Source organism: Podarcis gaigeae, assembly GCF_964106915.1.
Source record: "Podarcis gaigeae genome assembly, chromosome: 13".
NCBI classification, from domain to species: Eukaryota; Metazoa; Chordata; class Lepidosauria; order Squamata; family Lacertidae; genus Podarcis; species Podarcis gaigeae.
In genome coordinates, this window is record NC_139689.1 from 5203543 (window position 1) to 5225316 (window position 21774).

General features: G+C 50.3%; 1 protein-coding gene across 4 annotated transcripts in view; it reads right to left on the reverse strand.

Moving 5' to 3' along the window:
- KCNAB3 (potassium voltage-gated channel subfamily A regulatory beta subunit 3) overlaps positions 1-21774 on the reverse strand; it is a 59477-nt gene that overhangs the window by 30637 nt on the left and 7066 nt on the right. For 2 of the 4 annotated variants that reach the window (XM_083706894.1, XM_083706893.1), the window contains exon 1: positions 5201-5871. The exons of 1 other annotated variant lie outside the window; for it this stretch is intronic. In XM_083706894.1, the coding sequence (XP_083563020.1) occupies positions 5201-5436 (236 nt within the window). In that variant the 5' untranslated portion in view covers positions 5437-5871. Of the gene's footprint in view, positions 1-5200; positions 5873-21774 lie in introns of those variants that run through there. One more of the 4 variants, XM_083706892.1, reaches the window with a different exon arrangement.

Consider the following 21774-nt stretch of genomic DNA (forward strand, 5'->3'; position numbering starts at 1 on the left):
CAAAAAATACAGTAAATGTCAGGAAGAACTTTCTTTTAAATAATTTTTATTAAAGATTTTCTTAAGTTTACAAAAGTACGAGCATTGTCTCTTTTTTCCAGGTTGTGTTTTCTGCAGGTCAACCACATTTGCTGTGAGACCTGCACAGACTGGCAGCAACCCTCTGGGATTTCACATGGCAGTGTCGTGTGTGTGTGTGTGAGTTTCTCCCAGCCTGGAATTGAACCCGTCACCCGATGCTCTGCTGCTGAGCCAGAGGTCTCCCTTGGAGGGGCAGGGGGAGGTGAGAGAGAGAGAGAGGTGGTTATGGCAACCCCATTCCCTTCTCCCTTCCCCACATCCGGGGCAAGTATCAAAGTCCCCTACCCACCAGCTGCTGTGCGGATACGGATCGCGACTTGGCCTCATAATTAAACCATAAGGGAGCTGTGGAAAACAGATGGTGGAGGGGAGACAGGCCAGAAACCCAATCGCGGGGGCCCCCACAACTCTCCAGTGGACCAGAACAACCTCAATCGCTCAGAAGGAACCATAGAATTTTAAAGTTGGGAGGAGGGACCCAAAGCGTCCTCTAGCTCCACTTCCTAAAGGTGGGTTTTATGGCACAATATACCCAGCCCTAAAGGAATGACAAACCTAGACAGCATCTTAAAAAGCAGAGACATCACCTTGCCAACAAAGGTCCGTATAGTTAAAGCTATGGTTTTCCCAGTAGGGATGTATGGAATTGAGAGCTGGACCATCAAGAAGGCTGATCGCCGAAGAATGGATGCTTTTGAACTCTGGTGCTGGAGGAGACTCTTGAGAGTCCCATGGACTGCAAGAAGATCAAACCTCTCCATTCTGAAGGAAATCAGCCCTGAGTGCTCACTGGAAGGACAGATCCTGAAGCTGAGGCTCCAAGACTTTGGCCACCTCATGAGAAGAGAAGACTCCCTGGGAAAGACCCTGATGTTGGGAAAGATGGAGGGTGCAAGGAGAAGGGGACGACAGAGGACGAGATGGTGGGACAGTGTTCTCAAAGCTACCAGCATGAGTTTGACCAAACTGCGGGTGGCAGTGGAAGACAGGCGTGCCTGGCGTGCTCTGGTCCAGGGGGTCACGAAGAGTCGGACACGACTAGACGACTAAACAACAACAACGACATACCCAGCCCTGAGCCTGTGCCAGATCATAAGGCCTTATTAAAGGACAGGGGAGCCCCCGCCCACTTCCTAAATTCTTTAAGACAAGGTGCTTGACTGCAACGCAGGGACCACACACCCCATGCTGACTGGGACTGCTGGGAGTTGTAGCTCAAAGCAGCTAGCTGCGGTGCAGCGGCATCACGTTCGCAAAGGGTGAGCTACGTAGTCCAAGTAGAGAACAGGGTGCAGATGGTAGGAGGGGTAGGTTACTGGGGTCCTATAGATCTGTCTAACCCCAGGGCACAATCCTACGGGGAATATCTCCTGTGCAAGCCATATTGAGCATCTCTAAAGGCTTGTGTGCCAAGGGGCAAGACTGGGTTTTCTGCCACCGGATATCCAGAGCGCTTGGCCCTTTGGAAGCAATAGCCCCAGGTGACTCAAGCCAGCTGGTCAACCTGCAGGAAAACCCTCAGTCACCTGGCCATGGGGAGACATTACTCCACAAACACACCCCAAATCCTGGAGGCCCAATAAAGTGACTAATAATCCATCAATCTCCTCGAGTGTAATCAAAACCTATTCCAGGGCGCGACACTCGAAGTCCAGATACTGTTGGTGGTTATTGGGTGCTGAAAATGGCATGTGCAGCCATTTGGCAGCATTGGCAGCTAAAAAAGCCAATGCAATTCTGGGCTGCATCAATAGGAGTATAGCATCTAGATCAAGGGAAGTAATAGTGCCACTCTATTCTGCTCTGGTCAGACCTCACCTGGAGTACTGTGTCCAGTTCTGGGCACCACAGTTCAAGAAGGACACTGACAAACTGGAACGTGTCCAGAGGAGGGCAACCAAAATGGTCAACGGCCTGGAAACGATGCCTTATGAGGAACGGCTAAGGGAGCTGGGCATGTTTAGCCTGGAGAAGAGGAGGTTAAGGGGTGATATGATAGCCATGTTCCAATATATAAAAGGATGTCACATAGAGGAGGGAGAAAGGTTGTTTTCTGCTGCTCCAGAGAAGCGGACACGGAGCAATGGCTCCAAACTACAAGAAAGAAGATTCCACCTAAACATTAGGAAGAACTTCCTGACAGTAAGAGCTGTTTGACAGTGGAATTTGCTGCCAAGGAGTGTGGTGGAGTCTCCTTCTTTGGAGGTCTTTAAGCAGAGGCTTGACAACCATATGTCAGGAGTGCTCTGATGGGGTTTCCTGCTTGGCAGGGGGTTGGACTCAATGGGCCTTGTGGGCTCGTCCAACTCTATGATTCTATGATGGCTGCTTGTGCTGGTTCAGTGGCATGCAAAAAAGCACTCTCTACATGCTCAGGGGTCACTAGCTGAAAAAGACTCACTCAGCCTCCAGCACAAATTTTGCTCTCTTCTGACTGTAGTGATCGCCCCTCCCCATGCACTTAAACCTCAGTTTGGGGTTTCCTCTGCACAATGCACTTACCCTCCCCCCCAAAAAAAAGTTAATATACCATAAACTTCCTTAGGCGCCTTCTGTACACAGCAATGGTTGGATATAAACACTGAACATAAATAATAAATATTCAGCAATGTTTTCATCTACATCTTCAAGAGGAATGAGATCAGAAGCAGGAATACAATTTGCGGCCCAAAATAGAACACTATACCTGTATTTTTACGTAAATACATCAGCCTCCTCTGCGCGAACGCATACACACACAAACACATATACATATTAATTTCTTTCTTTCTTGCAGAACTGAGGTCCTTGACCTTCACCTCTAGCTAGGACCACCCCCCTGCCATGCAAGCCCCCCCGGCTCCTCACCCCTGCTGCTCCCTTGCCCCCTCCCCACTTTCCCACAGCCCCCAAGGAACAGACATGACTCCGCTCCTCCTGTTGAAAGTTCAGCATCTCCTGCTTTTAATCTGGCTTTCCAACCTCGGAACTGGGCTGGCTCCGGCCCAGGGCAACCTGAGCAGAGGCGCAGAGCGGCAATTATGGGCTCTGCGAGGTGGTTTGGAAGCCGGCCAGCCCCAGCAACAACCCTACTCTGTGGTGCACCAGGGGAATTGGGTCCAGGAGTCCTGGCCACCTGCCAGGCCCATCCCAACCTCGCTCGAAAACCCACTCCATTCGGCTCCACGCCTGTGCCAGAAAACTCAGGAGTCCTGGCTCCCTTTCCCCTCTTCCCCCACAACCTATTTCTAGGCAGGCAAAACACACACAGCACATAAAAGGAAACCCCAGAGTCCTCCTGCCTTCACGTTTTCATATATCCCTCCCCCCAAAAAACACTCAGCAGAAATAACAGCCTCTTCATGAAACACCACCACTAGGCCTCGCTGCCCTTCCTGGATCTGAGGACTTGTGCCAGAGGGGTGTTTATACATAGCACAGGCCTAAATTGGGCTGGGATGAGAATGAGGGAAGATTTGAGGAGTGCTGGTTCCAGTTCCTTTCCCTTCCACGGCCCACCCCTGCATTACTGCAACATTCAGACATTACGCCAAAACAAATGCAGAGAGATTTTGGGTGGCCTTTAATTTTTTTAAAGTGTCCAAATCTGACCTTCTTCCCTCGCCACAACCCCTCTCCGGGGAAACCTGCAGATTGTGTGTTTCTCCAGATTGTGTTAAGATACCACTACACCCCCCCCACGCCCCTCCCTGTCCTCCCAGAGGTGATGGGCTCCAATGATTCCACCCCACACTCCCAATTTTCCTTTTTTTAAAAAAACCCTCCATTCAGAGTTTTTTCACAAGTTCATGGGGGGGGGGAGTTCCTCCCTCCCCCGCCTTTATGCACCCCTCCTTGCTCCAACCCGCTAGATCCTATGTCCCTCCCCCTGTTTCAGAGAACCCAGGCGTCCTGGCTCACAGGCACAGCACCCCCCCACACAAGGCTCTCTCCTCCCCACCCACCCTTTCTTGTGAGCAAATGGATTAACCTTGGGGTTAGCAGAGATCTGACCCAACTTTGATTAAAATGCCAAATATGAAGAGAGAGATTGGAAGTGTGGCGTCTGTGCAGTTCTGAGTCTGTGCTTGGGGGCGGCGGCGAAAGCAGTAACTACTGGGGGGGCCCTGCTTTGGCTTCTTTGTGCCTCCCCACCCCCCCATTCCAAAACAGCTCCTCTAAGAGGAACCGAACTCGCTGCGTAATCCAGAGTTAGATGAAACCCCCCCTTCCCCTTCAGCCTTTTGAGGTTCAGGGAGAGCTTTTCTACCCAAGACCCCCCAATCTTTCCTCCTTCACCCCACTAGTTCTCTTACCCCCCCCAACATTTAGGGTAGGATCCTGGCCTGACACAACCTCTGTTTGTAGGTCAGAATTTCTTCTCAAAGAACCCAAGAGTCCTGGGACCCCTAGTATAGAAGTATCTACAAGGGACAAGTTCACACTCCCCCCCTCTCCCCACCCCCCAATAGCTGCCCTTGGGATTTTGCTCCCCTCCAACGTGCCTTTCCTGCTTCTCCTTGCCCTCTGGACCACATCCTCCGCACGCTGCACCCCAAAAAGCTCCCCCCCCCAGCCGTCGCAGAGGATGAGCTGCCAGCCTCAGAAAAAGCCAAAATCCCACCTCTTCATCCCCCCCCACTCAAGAATTTTGCAAAGAAGCATCTCAAAAAATATTGCTTCCACATGTGGTGTGAGACTCTCCCCCCCCCCCCATCGCGTCTTCCCTGCAAGGTCCTTCTTCATCTGCAGAATCCGCCTTCTCCCTTTCCAAGGGACTGAACCCCCCCCCCCAAAAAAAAATCCTCTATCCTCTCTCTCCACCCCATCCTCCAGCAACCCCCATTGGCAGCAGACACCTCCCGTGGGGTGTCCTGCAAACGACTTCGACTCTGCCCCCCTCCTCATAATCTCAAGCAGAGAGTTCTCCTTAGCAACCCCATAGCACCCCCCCCAGCAGTTTAAACTCCTTTAACCTTCCTCTGGGACAGGGGTGAGGTCCCATGCCAGACCACCAGCTCCCTTTATCCTGCCCCCCATGCAAGCCGTCTCCATGGATCCCCCCAGCCTAAAAAACCCTCCCCTCGCTCCAGCCCCCCCTTCTCCATATCCCATCCCCCATCAGAAAAAAAGCCCCTACCTGTAGTTCATGCCCGTTGCTCGGCCGGTGGACTCCCTCAGCAGGAAGGCGATGTGGGGCAGGTTCTGCCCGGGCGCCCGCGGCCCCATGGCTAGCCGGGGTCCCTTGCCGGGGGGTTGGTACCCCCCATTGCCTTGCCCCCCGCTGCCCTGGCCCCGCGTCCCCCCGCCGCACAGCCGGTCATCGCTGCTCCGGCTCCGCAGGTTCTGCTCCGTGCAGGCGATGGAAACTTGCATGGCTCAGCCGGGGACCCCCCAACACCCAAAGGTGTGTCTCTCCCCCCCCCCCCCACAACGCACCCAGGGGCTTATGGGCTGTGGGCGCCTGGCAGCCTCCTTCCCTGTGGGGGGAGCTGCATGCAAAAAGGGGGTGGGTCTTTGAGGGGAGGGGTGCTGAGATGGGGAGGGCTGCAATGGGGGGGGGCGAGGAAGAGGAGAGGGAGGGCACCCTCAGTACAGCTGCTGTCCGGGATGCCGCTCCTCGCCCCGGTTTAGCTGGGCCTCATTTGCATGCCAGGCTCCTCCCCCGCCGGCCTTTTTTTTGTGGGTGGGGGGGAGGCGAGGGGACCCGCTGCGTTGGAGGACGAAGGATGCTCGGGGATGCAGGCGAAGATGTAGGCAGAGGCGGAGATGGGGAAAGCATATTCTGGACCGCCGCCTCCACTTCCTCCTCCTAAAGCTCTTAGGGAGAGGGAGGGGGGCAGCCGGACTCCTGGGCTCGCGGGGATTGGCGTATGTGACTGGGGGGGGGGCGGAGGTTGGGGGGGGGGGAAGAGGGCGGAAAAACGAAAGACCACGACAGCTGCGGAAAGCCTTTAACGGGGACACGTGTTGCCCCCGCTGCTCTTAACCCCCCTATCTCTCTCTTGGCTCGGATAATCCACCCAAAGAGGAATGATGGATAAAGTTAAGAGCATCCATAAAAAAAGAAAAAAAGGTGGGGGGAGAGAAAGGATTTGGGGTAATAGCAGTTTAGGACTTTAAGCGCGGAGAGGTGGGAGGGAGGGTTGAGGGGAGCACTTAACGGGGGAGGGAGAAACAGCCACGCGGGTGGTCTGTATCAGTGGGGAGGGTGTGCAGTGGGGAACATGGAATAGGGGTGAGATGGGAGTAGAGGAATTGGGGGGCAAGGAAGAAGCACCTCTCCCCAAGGGGAATGGGGGGGGGACTGGTGGTTCTGCAAGGCTCCCTTCTGGTAGCAAGTTGGAAGGGCAGCTGACTCCCCCCCCCCCACACACATTTGGACAATATTTTGGCACCAACTAAAGCAGCCCTGCTGGACTAGTAGCCACAGAGCGTCTCATCCCCCATGAGTTTGCCAAACTCTCTTTTAAAGCCATCCAACTTGGCGACCATCACTGAGTCCTGTGCAAGAGTATTCCAAAGTTTAACAAGGGCTTATTCTGACCTGAATATTCCAGTGTTCACTGGACGTCCACGAGAAAAGCTTTCTTTCTCTTCACTCCCTTTAGAATGCATAATGCTACGAACTTCCATCATGTCACTTCTGGGGGCTCATCCAGACTTCCTTTTGTGGCGTGTTTCCAGGCACAGACCCACGTTTTAAAGCTGTGTCCAAACCCTCTTTATTTGCCCCAGGTTTTTTTCTGGAGAAACCCCCGCTATTTACTGATGAATCAGAGCAAAGGGCAATCCGCAGAAGAAAAGCCGAATTGCCGTTGGTTCCGATTCAGTGTTAAAGAGCGGGGTTTCCTGGGGAAAGCAGTGGTGTGTGCTCAGACATGGAGCTTTAAAGTGCAGACTTTTATTGAGAAAGTGTGGGGCACAAAAGAAGTGTGGATGAGCCCTTATTCACCTTTTCTCTAAAGCTCATAAGGGAGTTGCTCCATCCCCTTGCCCTTTTCTGAACCTTTTCCAGCTCTACAACATCCGCTTTGAGGCAAGGCGACCAGAACGGTATGCGGTATTCTGAGTGTGGTTGCACCATCAATTTGAAGAACCACATTATGATTGTGGCAGCTTTATTTTCAAATTCTCATAGCCTGGAATTTGGATTTTCCCCACAGCTGCCACACCCTGCGTCAACACCTCCATCGAGCTGCCCGCTGTGACCTGTGATTCTCATTCTGGGTTGCTGGCCCAGCTGTCAGGCAAAGTGCGGGAGCTGCCTCAGGTGGCAGACGTGAGACCTGGGTGAGCAACATGTGCTGCCCTGCTTCTTCCTCTCAGGTGAGGCTACCCCATCGCTAGTGTCAGAAGAAAGGTTCGACAGCCAGTGGAAGGGGATGCGGGCATATTATCCTCTGCCTCGGGAAACAAAATGGACATTCGATGCAGCTGAATGTTGGAAGATTCAGGACAGATAAAATAAGGTACTTCTTTGCAGCAAACTGTGGGAACTCCCTGCCACAGGAGGGAGTGAGGCCGCTCCTTGGATAGATTTAAAAGAGGAGCAGACCAATTATTGGAGGCTAAGGCTATCCATGGGACGCGGGTGGTGCTGTGGGTTAAACTGCAGAGCCTAGGGCTTGTGGATCAGAAGGTCAACGGTTCAAATCCCTGCGACAGGGTGAGCTCCCGTTGCTCGGTCCCAGCTCCTGCCAACCTAGCAGTTTGAAAGCATGTCAAGTGCAAGTAGATAAACAGGTACCACTCCAGCGGGAAGGTAAACGGCGTTTCCGTGCGCTGCTCTGGTTCGCCAGAAGCGGCTTAGTCATGCTGGCCACATGACCCGGAAGCTGTACACCAGCTCCCTCGGCCAGTAAAAAGAGATGAGCGCCGCAACCCCAGAGTCAGTCACGACTGGACATAATGGTCAGGGGTCCCTTTACCTTTACTGTAAGGCTATCAATGGCTACTAGCCAGAGGCTGAAATGCTTCTGGATAGCAGTTGATGGAAATGGCAGAAGGGGAGAGAGTGGCCTTGCACTTGGCCCTCCCTGGGGGTTCCCCACGATGGGCATCTGGTCAGCCACTGAGAGAACAGGATGCTTGACTGCATGGGCCTGATCCTGCAGGGCCTTTTTCATGCCCACGTTCCTTCGGCCCCGCCTGGCCCTGTCCAATGAGTTCCGTCTCTTTAAATGGAGTAGAGCATGGGTAGGCAAACTAAGGCCCGGGGGCCAGATCCGGCCCAATTGCCTTCTAAATCTGGCCCGCAGTTGGTCCTGGAATCAGTGTTTTTTTACATGAGTAGAATGTTCTCTTATTTAAAATGCATCTCTGAGCTATTTGTGGGGCATAGGAATTAGTTCATCTCCCCCCCCCCCCATAGTCCTGCCCCCCCCAAGGTCTGAGGGACAGTGGACCAGCCGCCTGCTGAAAAAGTTTGTTGACCCCTAGAGTTGTTTTCGTTTAGTCGTGTCCGACTCTTCGTGACCCCCTGGACCAGAGCACGCCAGGCAATCCTGTCTTTCACTGCCTCCCGCAGTTTAGTCAAACTCATGCTGGTAGCTTCCAGAACACTGTCCCACCATCTCGTCCTCTGTCGTCCCCTTCTCCTTGTGCCCTACATCTTTCCCAGCATCTGGGTCTTTTCCAGGGAGTCTTCTCTTCTCATGAGGTGGCCAAAGTCTTGGAGCCTCAGCTTCAGGATCTGTCCTTCCAGTGAGCACTCAGGGCTGATTTCCCTAAGAATGGAGAGGTTTGATCTTCTTGCAGTCCATGGGACTCTCAAGAGTCTCCTCCAGCACCAGAATTCAAAAGCATCCATTCTTCGGTGATCAGCCTTCTTCATGGTCCAGCTTTCACTTCCATACACTTCCATACTCCTGGAGTAGACCTTAACAAATACGGTTGAGGCAACCTTTGACCGCAAATGGTTGGTTGGTTCCATGGTGAAGATATTGTGAGTTTGCAACCAGCAACCCAGTTCAATTCTTGGTGGAGCCGCATTAAGGGAAGGTATTGTAACGCCTGCATCCCACACAGAAGCTCCCACGTTCATTCCCCGATGGCATTTCCAGGTAGGGCTGGGATAGCCTGAAACTCTGGAGAGCTGCTGCCAGTCCGTGTTGGCAATACTGAGCTAGATGGATCCCAATGGTCTGACTCCACCCAATTTTTTGAATTGTTGTTATTATTAATAATTGAATTTGTTAGCTGCTTATCTTGGTCCGGGCAGCCCAAAGCGACTTACAACCAAACAGACGGAAAACCCCCTGCCACAGAGATGCATTAAAAACATTCCACACACTTCTAAAAGGGCATAGATGGTTAAAGGACAAAGTTCATCAGTTTCCCCTTTGGACCTCGCCACCACTGCCCACTTGCTCACATTGGCTGCTTGAAGCGGTTGCCTAACGATAGGGCCGGCTTGCATCAGAAGGACAAGCTGTGACAATGGCTCTATGTAGCTCCTCTGAAGACACTATTAGTCACTCGTAAATATGTAGGGCCTTGATAAATGTCCTGCTTTTACATTAAGATAATTTAGTGCTAAGGGGTCACTGTTTTTCCACAACCCATAAAAAAGGGAAGGAAAAAATAAACCAGGGGAGGTGTGTAATTAAAGCTTACCTCTCGCCCCCCCCCTTTGTGAGAACAGGAACTGACATTAAGGAAATGCACGGGAAAGCGTGGGATGCCATTTGCTTGACGCAAGGTTGTCTAGACAACAAATCAGAACGGATGCCCAATAAACAGCCAATCTCGTCTAACCCCACAGCAAAAATTGGTGAAAACAAGTTCTGGTTGACCTTTGCCCCCAGCCTCCTTCTGCTCAGACCCGCTGGGTGGCTACATTCCCTCTTAAACAGCTGGGCTGGGTTCAACAGTGGTTGAACTCGCACTCACCACCCGAGGCCCATGATTCACCCAAGAAATGCAGTGGTGGATTTTCAGGGAAGCGGCTGGCAGCTCGGCAGGTAGATCACCTGTTTTGTGTGCAGAAGGTCACAGGTTCTCAAGGTGGGGTTGGGAAACATCTGTTCCTGAAATCCTTGGAAGCTACCGCTGGCTTGGTCTGACTAGGTATAAACCAATGAGCAGGAAGGCATATTCCTATCCCTGGCCACAATTCCAGTCTTATTTACCGTATTTTTCGCTCTATAAGACGCACCAGACCACAAGACACACCTAGTTTTTGGAGGAGGAAAACAAGAAAAAAAATATTCTGAATCTCAGAAGCCAGAACAGCAAGAGGGATCATTGCGCAGTGAGAGCAGCAATCCCTCTTGCTGTTCTGGCTTCTGGGATAGCTGTGCAGCCTGCATTCGCCCCATAAGACGCGCACACATTTCCCCTTACATTTTAGGAGGGGAAAAGTGAGTCTTATAGAGCAAAAAATACGGTATTTATATCCCATCTCTAAAGAGCTCAAGGTGGCGCACATTTATTCCCAACACCCCTGTGAGGTAGGCCAGCCTGAGAGAGGCAGTGACTGGCCCCCAGGCCACAACTCAGTGAGCTTCCCCCGAGCAGGAATTTGAACCCTGGTCTCTCCTAGGTCCTGCTCTGACTCTCTAACCACTACACCACACTGTCCCTTGAATCCTGCACCCGGCGTCTTTTACCTGCATCCCACAGACGAGTCAGGCAGAGGGTCAATCCCATGGCTGGCCAGGAAGGCACCCAGTCCACTGCCAGGGCTGCTGCAGCCTTGGGGGTGCGGAGGAGACGGGCTCTTCCTCTTCAGGCCGCCCCTCCCAGTCCGTGGCGGGGTGCGCCGCAGTGGGGTCCCGAAGGCGTCCGTGCCGTGCGGCTTGTAGGGGTGCATGGTGCGGTGTCGGCGGGAGCAACAGAGCGGCTGGCGGAAGGGCAGCCGTGTGTCTGAGTGACGCCCCTTGCCTTCAGATGGGGAAAGATGTTCGCCACCCACCTTCCTACGTGTTTTGGGAAAGGGGGGCAAACGAAGGCATGGAGGGGAAGGGCAAAGCCCCTGAGCCTTTGTCACCTCTCAGTTGTGGAGATGCGAGGTGTCGGCTGAGGAAGCCGGAGGGAGAAGGAGCCGGGGTGGGTGGAAGCCGATGACAGCAGTGCGCAGAAGTTATTTCAGGCCGTCTCAGGAGCGCTGTGTGCCAGGGCCTGGCAGTTACTCTCTGCTCTCTCAAGGGCAACGCCCAAGGGGTGAGCCCTTCCTGGGGAAACTCCAGCACTGTATGCAACTGGGTGGTGGTGGTGGGAAACATAACATGGCTTTGTGTGTGTGGAAAAAGTGCCGCCATCATCATATCCTGCCGAGATGAACCATGTGGTTAGAGCGTTGGACAAAGACCTGGGAGAGTTGTTGTTGTCGTTTAGTCGTGTCCGCCTCTTCGCGACCCCCTGGACCAGAGCACGCCAGGCCCTCCTGTCTTCCACTGCCTCCGGCAGTTTGGTCAAACTCATACTGGTCCCTTCGAGAACACCGTCCCACCATCTCGTCCTCTGTCGTCCCCTTCTCCTTGTGCCCTCCATCTTTCCCAACATTAGGGTCTTTTCCAGGGAGTCTTCTCTTCTCTTCTCAGGAGGTGGCCAAAGTCTTGGAGCCTCAGCTTCAGGATCTGTCCTTCCAATGAGCACTCAGGGCTGATTTCCTTCAGAATGGAGAGGTTTGATCTTCTTGCAGTCCATGGGACTCTCAAGAGTCTCCTCCAGCACCAGAATTCAAAAGCATCCATTCTTCGGTGATCAGCCTTCTTTATGTTCCAGCTCTCACTTCCAGGGTTCAAATCCCCACCTGGCTATTAAGCTCGCTGGGTGTAACTTTGGGCCAGGCACTGCCCCCCCTCTCTCGACCTGACCTTCCTCCATGTTATGGTCGTGTGCGTGTTATAGAGCGAAAAATACGGTACTCTGTATTTCATTAAGGGGCAATTTGTTCCCATCAAGGGTGAGTTGGCAGCTGGCAAGACTGGGTGGGAGTTTCCACAAGCTCCCTGCTGGGTTGAGGACATCCTGGGAGATGGGAGATGACACAGTCACCAAGATGCCTCAGCGGAGCTGACACCAAAAGCTGGAAGCGGTGGGTGTGCTCACTCAGCCCAGCACGCCTGCCCCCTTCTCTTCCTCCCACCTCCAGGAGAATGACACAAAAATCAGATAGTGAGTCCACACATCTATGTAAGGGGGCTGCGTGGGGAGTGGATGTGGTGCAGTCAGCCAAATTTGATCAAAGGTTGACCCACAAGACAACAGCAAGCGCTCAACTTTGCAAAGTGTACGCCTCTCTCAGCTTCCCTAAAAATTCATGAAGGATGGGGGGGAAAAACACACCTGCAGTTGTCATGCATGGCAACCAACACCACCTTTCCCCAACCTGGTGTCCTCCAGATGTTTTGAACTCCAGCTCCCATCAGCTGCAGCCAGATGTGTTAGTCCAATCGCCGGTTGTGCAGAAATCGCAACTCGAGAATCCTGGACAGCCATTTTTTTCTGTTTAAAAAACTTACAATGTCCACCACCTTCGTTCTGCTATTTGAATGGCTCTTACCATCACAAGAAGGTAAGAAGGGACGCGGGTGGCACTGTGGGTTAAACCACAGAGCCTAGGACTTGCCAATCAGAAGGTTGGTGGTTCGAATCCCCACGACGGGGTGAGCTCCCGTTACTCAGTCCCTACTCCTGCCAACCTAGCAGTTCGAAAGCACCTCAAAGTGCAAGTAGATAAATAGGTACCGCTCCAGCGGGAAGGTAAATGGCGTTTCCGTGCGTTGCTCTGGTTCGCCAGAAGCGGCTTAGTCATGCTGGCCACATGACTCGGAAGCTGTACGCCGGCTCCTACAGCCAGTAAAGCGAGATGAGCAACCCCAGAGTCGTCCGCGACGGGACCTAATGGTCAGAGGTCCCTTTACCTTTTTACCTTTACCATCAGAAAGTTCTTCCTAATGTTTAATCAGAATTTCCATTATTGTAATTTGGTAGGGGTCCTACTCTCTGGGACCAGCAGAAAACAAGGTTATGCCCTCCGAGTCTTCTCTTCTCTAGGTTGAACATGCCCAACTCCCTTAACTGTTCCTCAAAAGGCACCTGGTTCCTTGTAAGGCTTTGCAAGCCCTTTATTGTATTGGTCACTCTCCTCTGCTCTACCTTCTAGCTTGTCAATAGCCTTCTGAATCTGTGGTGCCCAGGACTGGACACAGGATTCCAGATGGGATTTGAGGCAGAACCGAGTAGTATAGTGGGTGGCGCTGTGGTATAAATCACTGAGCCTCTTGGGCTTGCTGATCGGAAGGTCGGCGGTTCGAATCCCGGTGATGGAGTGAGCTCCCATTGCTCTGTCCCAGCTCCTGCCAACCTAGCAATTTGAAAGCATACCAGTGTGAGTAGATAAATAGGTACCACTGCAGCGGGAAGGTAAACGGCGTTTCCGTGTGCTCTGGTTTCCGTCACGATGTTCCGTTGCGCCAAAGTGGTCCTGCTGGCCACATAAACCTGAAAGCTGTCTGTGAACAAACGCTGGCTCCCTCGGCCTGAAAGTGAATGAGTCCCACAACCCTATAGTCGCCTTGACTGGACTTAACCACCCAGGGGTCCTTTACACCTTTTACCTTTACCTGGCAACTTGCATTCGCCAGGAGCAACGCCTCAACACTTTCCACACGCTCTGTGTCAGGAAGATTTTGGGCATGGCATGGCAGGGCAGAGTCTCAACCAAAAATGAGCTCTCCCAAGGCCACAATCCCAGCATCTTCACACTCCTGTCATGTCCACAGGATGGAAGAGGGCAGGAACTTTGAAAACATGCTCTACAGGGAGCTGGCTTCAAAAACCAGGTCTGCTGGCAGACCAACTGAGGTGAAAGGGAAGGCGCTGTCCTCTCAGCCAAAGCCTCATGTTGTGCAGCTGATAATAAAACAAAGTTCAAAACAAACCCCAAACAATTCTTCCAGGGAGAGCAAAATAGCTACTACAGAGGCACCCACCAGGGATCAGGAAATCACTAATTAAAAGGGGGCATTTCCCCCCCCCTTTTAAAAAAAAACCTTCTAAGTGGAGATTCCCAGTTGGTATCTGTATAGAAACACTATTGGTTGTTTTTTTTTAAAGAATTGTTTTATATGTAAATGCATTTTTTAAAAGAAAAGAATCCAATTGTTTTAACTCTCTCTGTATGTGGATACGTGTGTGTTTATTGCATTGTAAATTGCTTCAAGTTGCCTCCTAGAAATTGATTCATAAATAAAATAAACGATTCAGTGATGCCGTGGATAGAATAGAAAGAAGCAAGGGCCCAGGGCCTCAAGAGTCCTTTCCCCAGTATATATTAGACAAGCTGCCGCTGCAATTGCACTTTGAAAAATTCTCATTTTAATTTGGGCTCAGTTATTATTACTCTCTCTCTTTCCCCAGCCTCCCTCCCCCTGGGTTACTACTCATTGATCTTCATTCAATGTCATCTTTATATGGTTAGTGTTGGTATTGTTGTTAGCCAGTGGGGGCCCCTCCATCTGGAGGGCAAATAATATATCCACACAGAAAACACTGGAACAGACTGAGGAGATTTCACCCCTCCAATATCCAAGAATCTCATGATGATCTCTGCTGATTCTCCAGAGAGGAGGGGCGGTTTTCTACTCTCTACTTATTCAGCTCCAGCACCACATCAATCAGTCAGTCAGTCAGTCAGTGTGTCGGAGAGAAAGAGACTGAGTGTTAGAGATCGTGTGTATAGATAAGGTTGCTGCTAAGAGCAGCTGCAGACACTCAGTGCAGTGCAGCATTCATTTATGCTTAGACCTCATTAAGCTCTGTATATAGTTGTATAATAGTTGTAGATAGAATAAAGAAGATATTCTACAGAGCTGCTCTCCGAGTCGTTTATGCTCTGCTAGACTCTGCTGTGCGACGACTGTCTTCTTGTTGGAGTGAATCTGGTGCTCACAACTCAAAGCTGTGAGTCCACAGCACTTTGACCTGTTCATGTGCAGAAGGTGGTCTCTGGAAGTGCTACCCAGCTCGCCTGGCCCAGTCGGGGCTGAAGTGGATGAGTCCAGTTGGTGGCACTGGCTCAAGGGCGATGCTGGCACAGACCGCTCTGGCCGTTATGTCCTTTGGCAGGAGCGGGCAGTGGCCAAACCTGGAGAAAAGAGGAAAGCTTAAGACTAGCCCTTAAACTGGACCAGACCAAAGTGGGCCCATCTAGTCTGGCACCCTGTTCTCGCAGTGGCCAATCAGATGTCCCAATGGGATAAGAGCAATTCCCTTTTAATTCCCAGGAACTAGTATCCTGACACATGCTGCCTTCTCCTGTGGAGGCAGAACCTAACCATCGTGGCCAGTGGCCACTGAAAGCCTCCTCATCCACGAATGTGTCTGTGGAGGTCAGGTGGGATTACTATGAGGAATTATGAAATACGGAGCAAGCCATTGTGTCCGCGATGAAAGCATTGCGTCGACTGGGGTTTGATTCATTGACAATAATTTCTGCTCAAATCCCACAAGCCTCTCCGTCTCTGCCCATTTTCTCTACTGTTCATTTTCTCTGCCTGACAGGCACGTATCAGCATTCTGAAACACAGACTGGTTGCTTCACCAGGCATCCTGAGCCATAAAGATAGTATGTAACTTTGATGTAGTTTAATCTTTAGATAGATCTTAAGGGCCAGGAAGAGAGTTCACAAGGAGATGGTAAACACTGCCTTCCTTCCTCTCCTGTTTACTCCTGTTTATGACCTCCAGGGTTTTCCCCACCCGGGAAGAGTGGCAGATGAAGTTGATAGACTACATGGTACTGGCGGAAATGACTGGCAGAATCCGAGACCAGGGAGAAGAGTTGGTGGAAGAAGATTGGAAGAAATTTAAAGATTATTTACAGAAACATTGTAAAATTAATGAATGTTAGAAGGATGTTGGAATGAAGTTATGTGGCTTTAGCAGAAATGTTATAAAGGATTAAGTAAAAATAGATTGTTAATTGGTGAAAGGAGGAAAAGTAAAGTTAGATTATATCAAGATAAATTATAGGACAAAAACTGGGAAAGATGGAAAGGATTTGCTGAAATAGTTAACCAAACTAGAACACAAAAAAGGGAGGTGTGAGGAGGTCAAGGAAACAAGCAAATGAAAGATAAGTCATGGGAATATTTATTGTGTTTTTAGTTGTTTCTATTTTTCTGGTTTTTTTTTTCTTTTTTCTTATTGTGATGTGTTGTTTTGTTTAATTCGGTGTTTTCTCTTTTTTCTTTCTGTAACCCTTAAAACTCTAATAAATATTATTTTTTTAAAAAAATGACCTCCAGGGTTTTCCTAAAAGCATTCCTCCTTGCTTCCTATTTTATTTACTCTGAACTACATATGCATGCTCAAGTAGAAGAAGAAGAAGAGTTTGGATTTGATATCCCACCTTTCACTCCCTTTAAGGAGTCTCAAAGCGGCTAACATTCTCCTTTCCCTTCCTCCTTTCTCAAAGCGGCTAACATTCTCCTTTCCCTTCCTCCCCCACAACAAACACTCTGTGAGGTGAGTGGGGCTGAGAGACTTCAGAGAAGTGTGACTGGCCCAAGGTCACCCAGCAGCTGCATCTGGAGGAGCGGAGACTCGAACCCGGTTCCCCAGATTATGAGTCTACCGCTCTTAACCACTACACCACACTGGCTGGTGTAGGAAATAGTTTCTTTGTAGCTAAAAGAATTTCTTCTGATCTGACTTTGTCCCACATGGGGTTCTTTGAAATGCTCAGAGGAAATCTGATTGGTTCTTACGAACACTGTGTGAAAAGTTCTTTTGTGAATAAAATGACCTGGGCCGAGGGGTGGACGGAATGATTATTATTGGCACTGGTCAAGCCTCGTATGTATTCTATTAATCAGGGTCCAATCTTTCCTCTGCTTTGGGAACGCTACATGTGTCCAACCCTTTTTAGAGCCACCCACGTTGGTGGCTGCTTACTGCATCTTGTGGCAGTGAGTTCCACAGTTTAACTATCTGCTGTGTGGGTTTTAATCACCTGGTTTTAATTCCCACCATTCAGCTTGCTTGGATGACCCCACCACGTTCTAGCCCTGCAAGGAGGAAAAACTCTCTATCTGCTTTCTCTGCAAAATTTTAATACATCTGTATCCCTGTCCCTCTTTAGCCCGCTGGGTTTCTAAACGCAAAAGCTTCCACGGCCGTAACCTTTCCTGATAGGGGAGCTGATCCAGCCCTTTTGATTTGTTTTGGTCGCCCTTTTCTGCAACTTTCCTGGCGCTACAATATCCTTTTTGAAGCGTGGTCCCCACTTCAGAAACCATACACGGTGTTCCAAGTGTGATGGCACCACAGACTTCTGTAAAGGCACTGTAAGATTGGCAGTTTTATTTTTGATCGCTTTTTAAATCATCCTTAGCATAGAATCCAGCTTTTCCACAGCTGCCACACACTGGGGCTCTGCACACATTATTGCTGACTTCAGCAATAATGATGGTTTTTGAAGCTGAGCACACAACATTAGCCACAATCCATATCTATCCTGTAGTTTCTTGAAATATAATGCTGTTTGATGCATTTCCCCTCAAACCGGCTCCTGCACGATTTGAAAATGCAAGCCATGTTTATGCTGAGGTGTGTACACTAGGAACAGCACACGCTCAGATGCCAGGTTCGTTGGAGTTCAGCACAGGGAGACAAATCAGGTGATCTGCATTGGTGAAGGCACCCCTACCCACTCTCTGGTGTGTACAGCAATGCAAAAACCAAAACCCAAAAACAGCCTGAAATGCAATCGGGGGGAGGGGGCGGAAGGGCAGATGACCACCAATGTGTACATAAAAGCTAAAGGGACCCCTGACCATTATGTCCAGTCGTGACTGACTCTGGGGTTGCAGCGCTCATCTCGCTTTACTGGCCGAGGGATCTGGTGTACAGCTTCTGGGTCCTGTGGCCAGCATGACTAAGCTGCTTCTGGCGAACCAGAGCAGCACACGGAAACGCCGTTTACCTTCCCGCCAGAGTGGTACCTATTTATCTACTTGCGCTTTGACGTGCTTTCGAACTGCTAGGTTGGTAGGAGCAGGGACCGAGCAACGGGAGCTCACCCCGTCCGGGGATTCGAACCGCCGACCTTTTGATCGGCAAGCCCTAGGCTCTGTGGTTCAACCCACAGCGCCACCCATGTCCCTAATGTGTACATAGCCCTGGTCAATGCTTCAACTGAATTATCAATCGTGCAGTGTGATGCCACAACAACAACAACAACAAAAGCTAATGCAGTTCTAGGTTGCATCAACAGAAGTATAGTGTCCAGAGCAGGGGTCCCCAAAATAAGGCCCGCAGGCCAGACAAGGCCTGAGGGACTTGTTTACCCAGCCCGCGGCAACCCCCACCGCCCGCTCTTACTGGCGCTGCGCGGGTGCCCACATCCGGGTCGGAGGAGCACTGGAAATAGCTTGTGTGCATGCGCATTATTTCTGGTGCACATCTGGGTCAGAGGAGGCCTGTGCACATGTGCATAAGCTATTTTCGGTGCTCCTCCGACCCGGAAGTGCGCCGGAAATAGCGTGTGTGCATGCGTATGGGCACGCGCTCCCCCGCTCCCCCGCCCTCCAGCCCGCCGCACAATCGGCAATTTTGCCTTGGTCGGACCCCAAGGATATTGGCAAGCTGCAACATGTGCAGAGGAGGGTGACCAAGATGATCAAAGGTCTGGAAACTGCTCCAAGTTGCATCCCCTTTCCCAAAGACCAAGGATCAAAGATTCAGAAGTCTCCAGACCAGGCTGTTACTTAGGGTTTGGCACGACTCGGATGAATCTCAGATTTCACCAGGCTCATTCTTCGCACTCAACTCCCGCAAGAAAGGTAATTTGTGAAAGCACAGAGAGGAATGGCAGACAAAATTAATGGACTACGCAGAATTGGATAAGATGACAGGAAGGATTTGAAACCTGCGGGACCAGAGATTCACAGACAATTGGAAGAAATATACGAACTATTTGAAGAGCAACTGCAATCAACAAATTACGCTAGTAGGTCTACAAGAAGTTTTGTAAGGAGGAATATATGAAACAATGCAAAGAAGATAAAGAAGAGAGACGTTAGTTATGATATTTAAATGTAATAGTGAAAGTAAGAAATGTAAATTGAGTGGAAGAGATTGGAAAATTTTCAGATGTGATTGATGGAAGTAAAAAAAAACTGTATAAGATGTAAAGTGAGTTTAATAATTGTTGAAAATGTTATGTTAAAAAACTAATAAAAATATATATTTTAAAAAAAATTGTGAAAGCACAGTGTTTGCTAAAGTAGTTTCCCCTCCCTCCCCAAATACTGAAAGCTAGGTACTTGCTAAATCAATCAATCAATCAATCAATCAATCAATCAATCAATCAATCTGCATGTCTCTGAAGTATATTCCAAGTGAGAAGGATGAAGTTTTCTAAAACCATTTGCCTCCGATGCTCAATAATAAATCCAGAAAGTTAGAAAAAATAAAAATGCAGCACAGCTTTAACTTCTGCCTGCTGCCTGGCATTCAGATTTGGGGGGCGGGGGGAGGGCTTCTGGATTAAACAGCCGGTTACCACCAAAGCCCACAAGAATACATCATCACCATCAATTTACCCTCCTGACCTTCTTTTGAAGATGCTGAACAGACCAAGCTCCTTAAATCTCTTGCCCAGAAAGGCTCACTCCTTATTCCACCCTGTCCCAATCCCCGCCACACACACAGAGCAGCCTTCTAAAAACAGACTGTGCGAGAAGTCAAGCTGAGAAGTCAAGAATGCCACTCAGAAGCGGTTTCTGGTGTGCTCAGGAAGGCTCCCTTGACATAGAGATGGCAAATCAAAGCGTGGCGTCGGCGCTGCCAGGCTTCAGGAAGCACTTCAAGGCGGCCTCTGGATATCCAAGAGCCAACATCCTCCTCTCTCCTCACCAGGGACTAGATGCATGAGGAATGGTGTCAAGGAGGAGACCCAAGCTCTACCTCTCTTTTAAATCAGAACCAGTGAAGGCAGTGAAGGTCCTGTGTGAGTGTCTGGAGGCGGTTGGAGGATGGATGGCGGCTAACAGATTGAGGTTGAATCCTGACAAGACAGAAGTACTGTTTTGGGGGGACAGGGGGCAGGCAGGTGTGGAGGATTCCCTGGTCCTGAATGGGGTAACTGTGCTCCTGAAGGACCAGGTGCGCAGCCTGGGAGTCATTCTGGACTCACAGCTGTCCATGGAGGCACAGGTCAGTTCTGTATCCAGGGCAGCTGTTTACCAGCTCCACCTGGTACGTAGGCTGAGACCCTATCTGCCTGCAGACTGTCTCGCCAGAGTGGTGCATGCTCTGGTTATCTCCCGCTTGGACTACTGCAATGCGCTCTATGTGGGGCTACCTTTGAAGGTGACCCGGAAACTACAACTAATCCAGAATGCGGCAGCTAGACTGGTGACTGGGAGCAGCCGCCGAGACCATATAACACCGGTCTTGAAAGACCTACACTGGCTCCCAGTACGTTTCCGAGCACAATTCAAAGTGTTGGTGCTGACCTTTAAAGCCCTAAACGGCCTCGGTCCAGTATATCTGAAGGAGCGTCTCCTCCCCCATCATTCTGCCTGGACACTGAGGTCCAGCTCCGAGGGCCTTCTGGCAGTTCCCTCACTGTGAGAGGCCAAGTTACAGGGAACCAGGCAGAGGGCCTTCTCGGTAGTGGCGCCCGCCCTGTGGAACGCCCTCCCATCAGATGTCAAAGCGATAAACAACTACCTGACATTCAGAAGACATCAGAAGGCAGCCCTATTCAGGGAAGTTTTTAATATGTGACATTTTAGTGTATTTTTCATCTTTGTTGGAAGCCGCCCAGAGTGGCTGGGGAAACCCAGCCAGATGGGCGGGGTACAAATAATAATAATAATTATTATTATTATTATGGGCAAGAGGCACTAGGCAGGTCTGCTGCAAGCTTAGGGAAAGCACTTTGTTGTATAGAATTGGGCCTCAGTCCATGCAGACCATACCAAGCCAAATGGATTTGTGGTCCATCTGTATACAGGCAGCTTCCTTAGCTATGATTCCTGCAACGAAGTGGGTTATTATTGTTCTTGGCATCCGTCTGTCTTGAGAAACAATGAAGTGCAGCTCTGGGGGTGAAGTCCAACCTCTGCACTAGCAGTCCTGCGCCAAGAACTAACAGTAGCAGCAGAGAAAACATGCTCCCCTCTTTATTTCCAACTTTCTTGGGCACATGAAACTAACCACAATCACCTTGAATTTCTGCTTAACCCTCCAGAAAGAAGGGCGTTTTCGCTGGCCAGGTTTAATTCAAATCCATCAAACCCCGTTTGGGGAAGGTTCTCAGGCAGGGTGGAAGGAGAAAGAACTTGCCCAGGTGAAGACCACCTGGTGGAAACCCTTACACATGTGGTTTTCAATTGTAAACTATATGCTGGTCTCCGCCAGCAATTTCTAGATCAACTCTGTATCCCCAAATGGAAACCAGAGTCGGAGGTCATACATTTTCTATTCCTGGGGAATGATCAGGAGCTCAGCAAGTTAGTGGCTAAATATCTCTATCTGGTTTTTTGTCGTCGAAATACACTGCCGACGTCTGATCTCCCTGGAGACCAAGAGATGTGACGATAGACTGCTCTGCCTCCTTTCTTTTAGCAAATGTTTTGTGCCACTGGGGAAGTGGCAATTCTGTATTTTGGATGTTTGTATGTGATGCCAATAAAAGGTCTGATGATTATTAGTACAGTGATACCTCGGGTTAAGTACTTCATTCGTTCC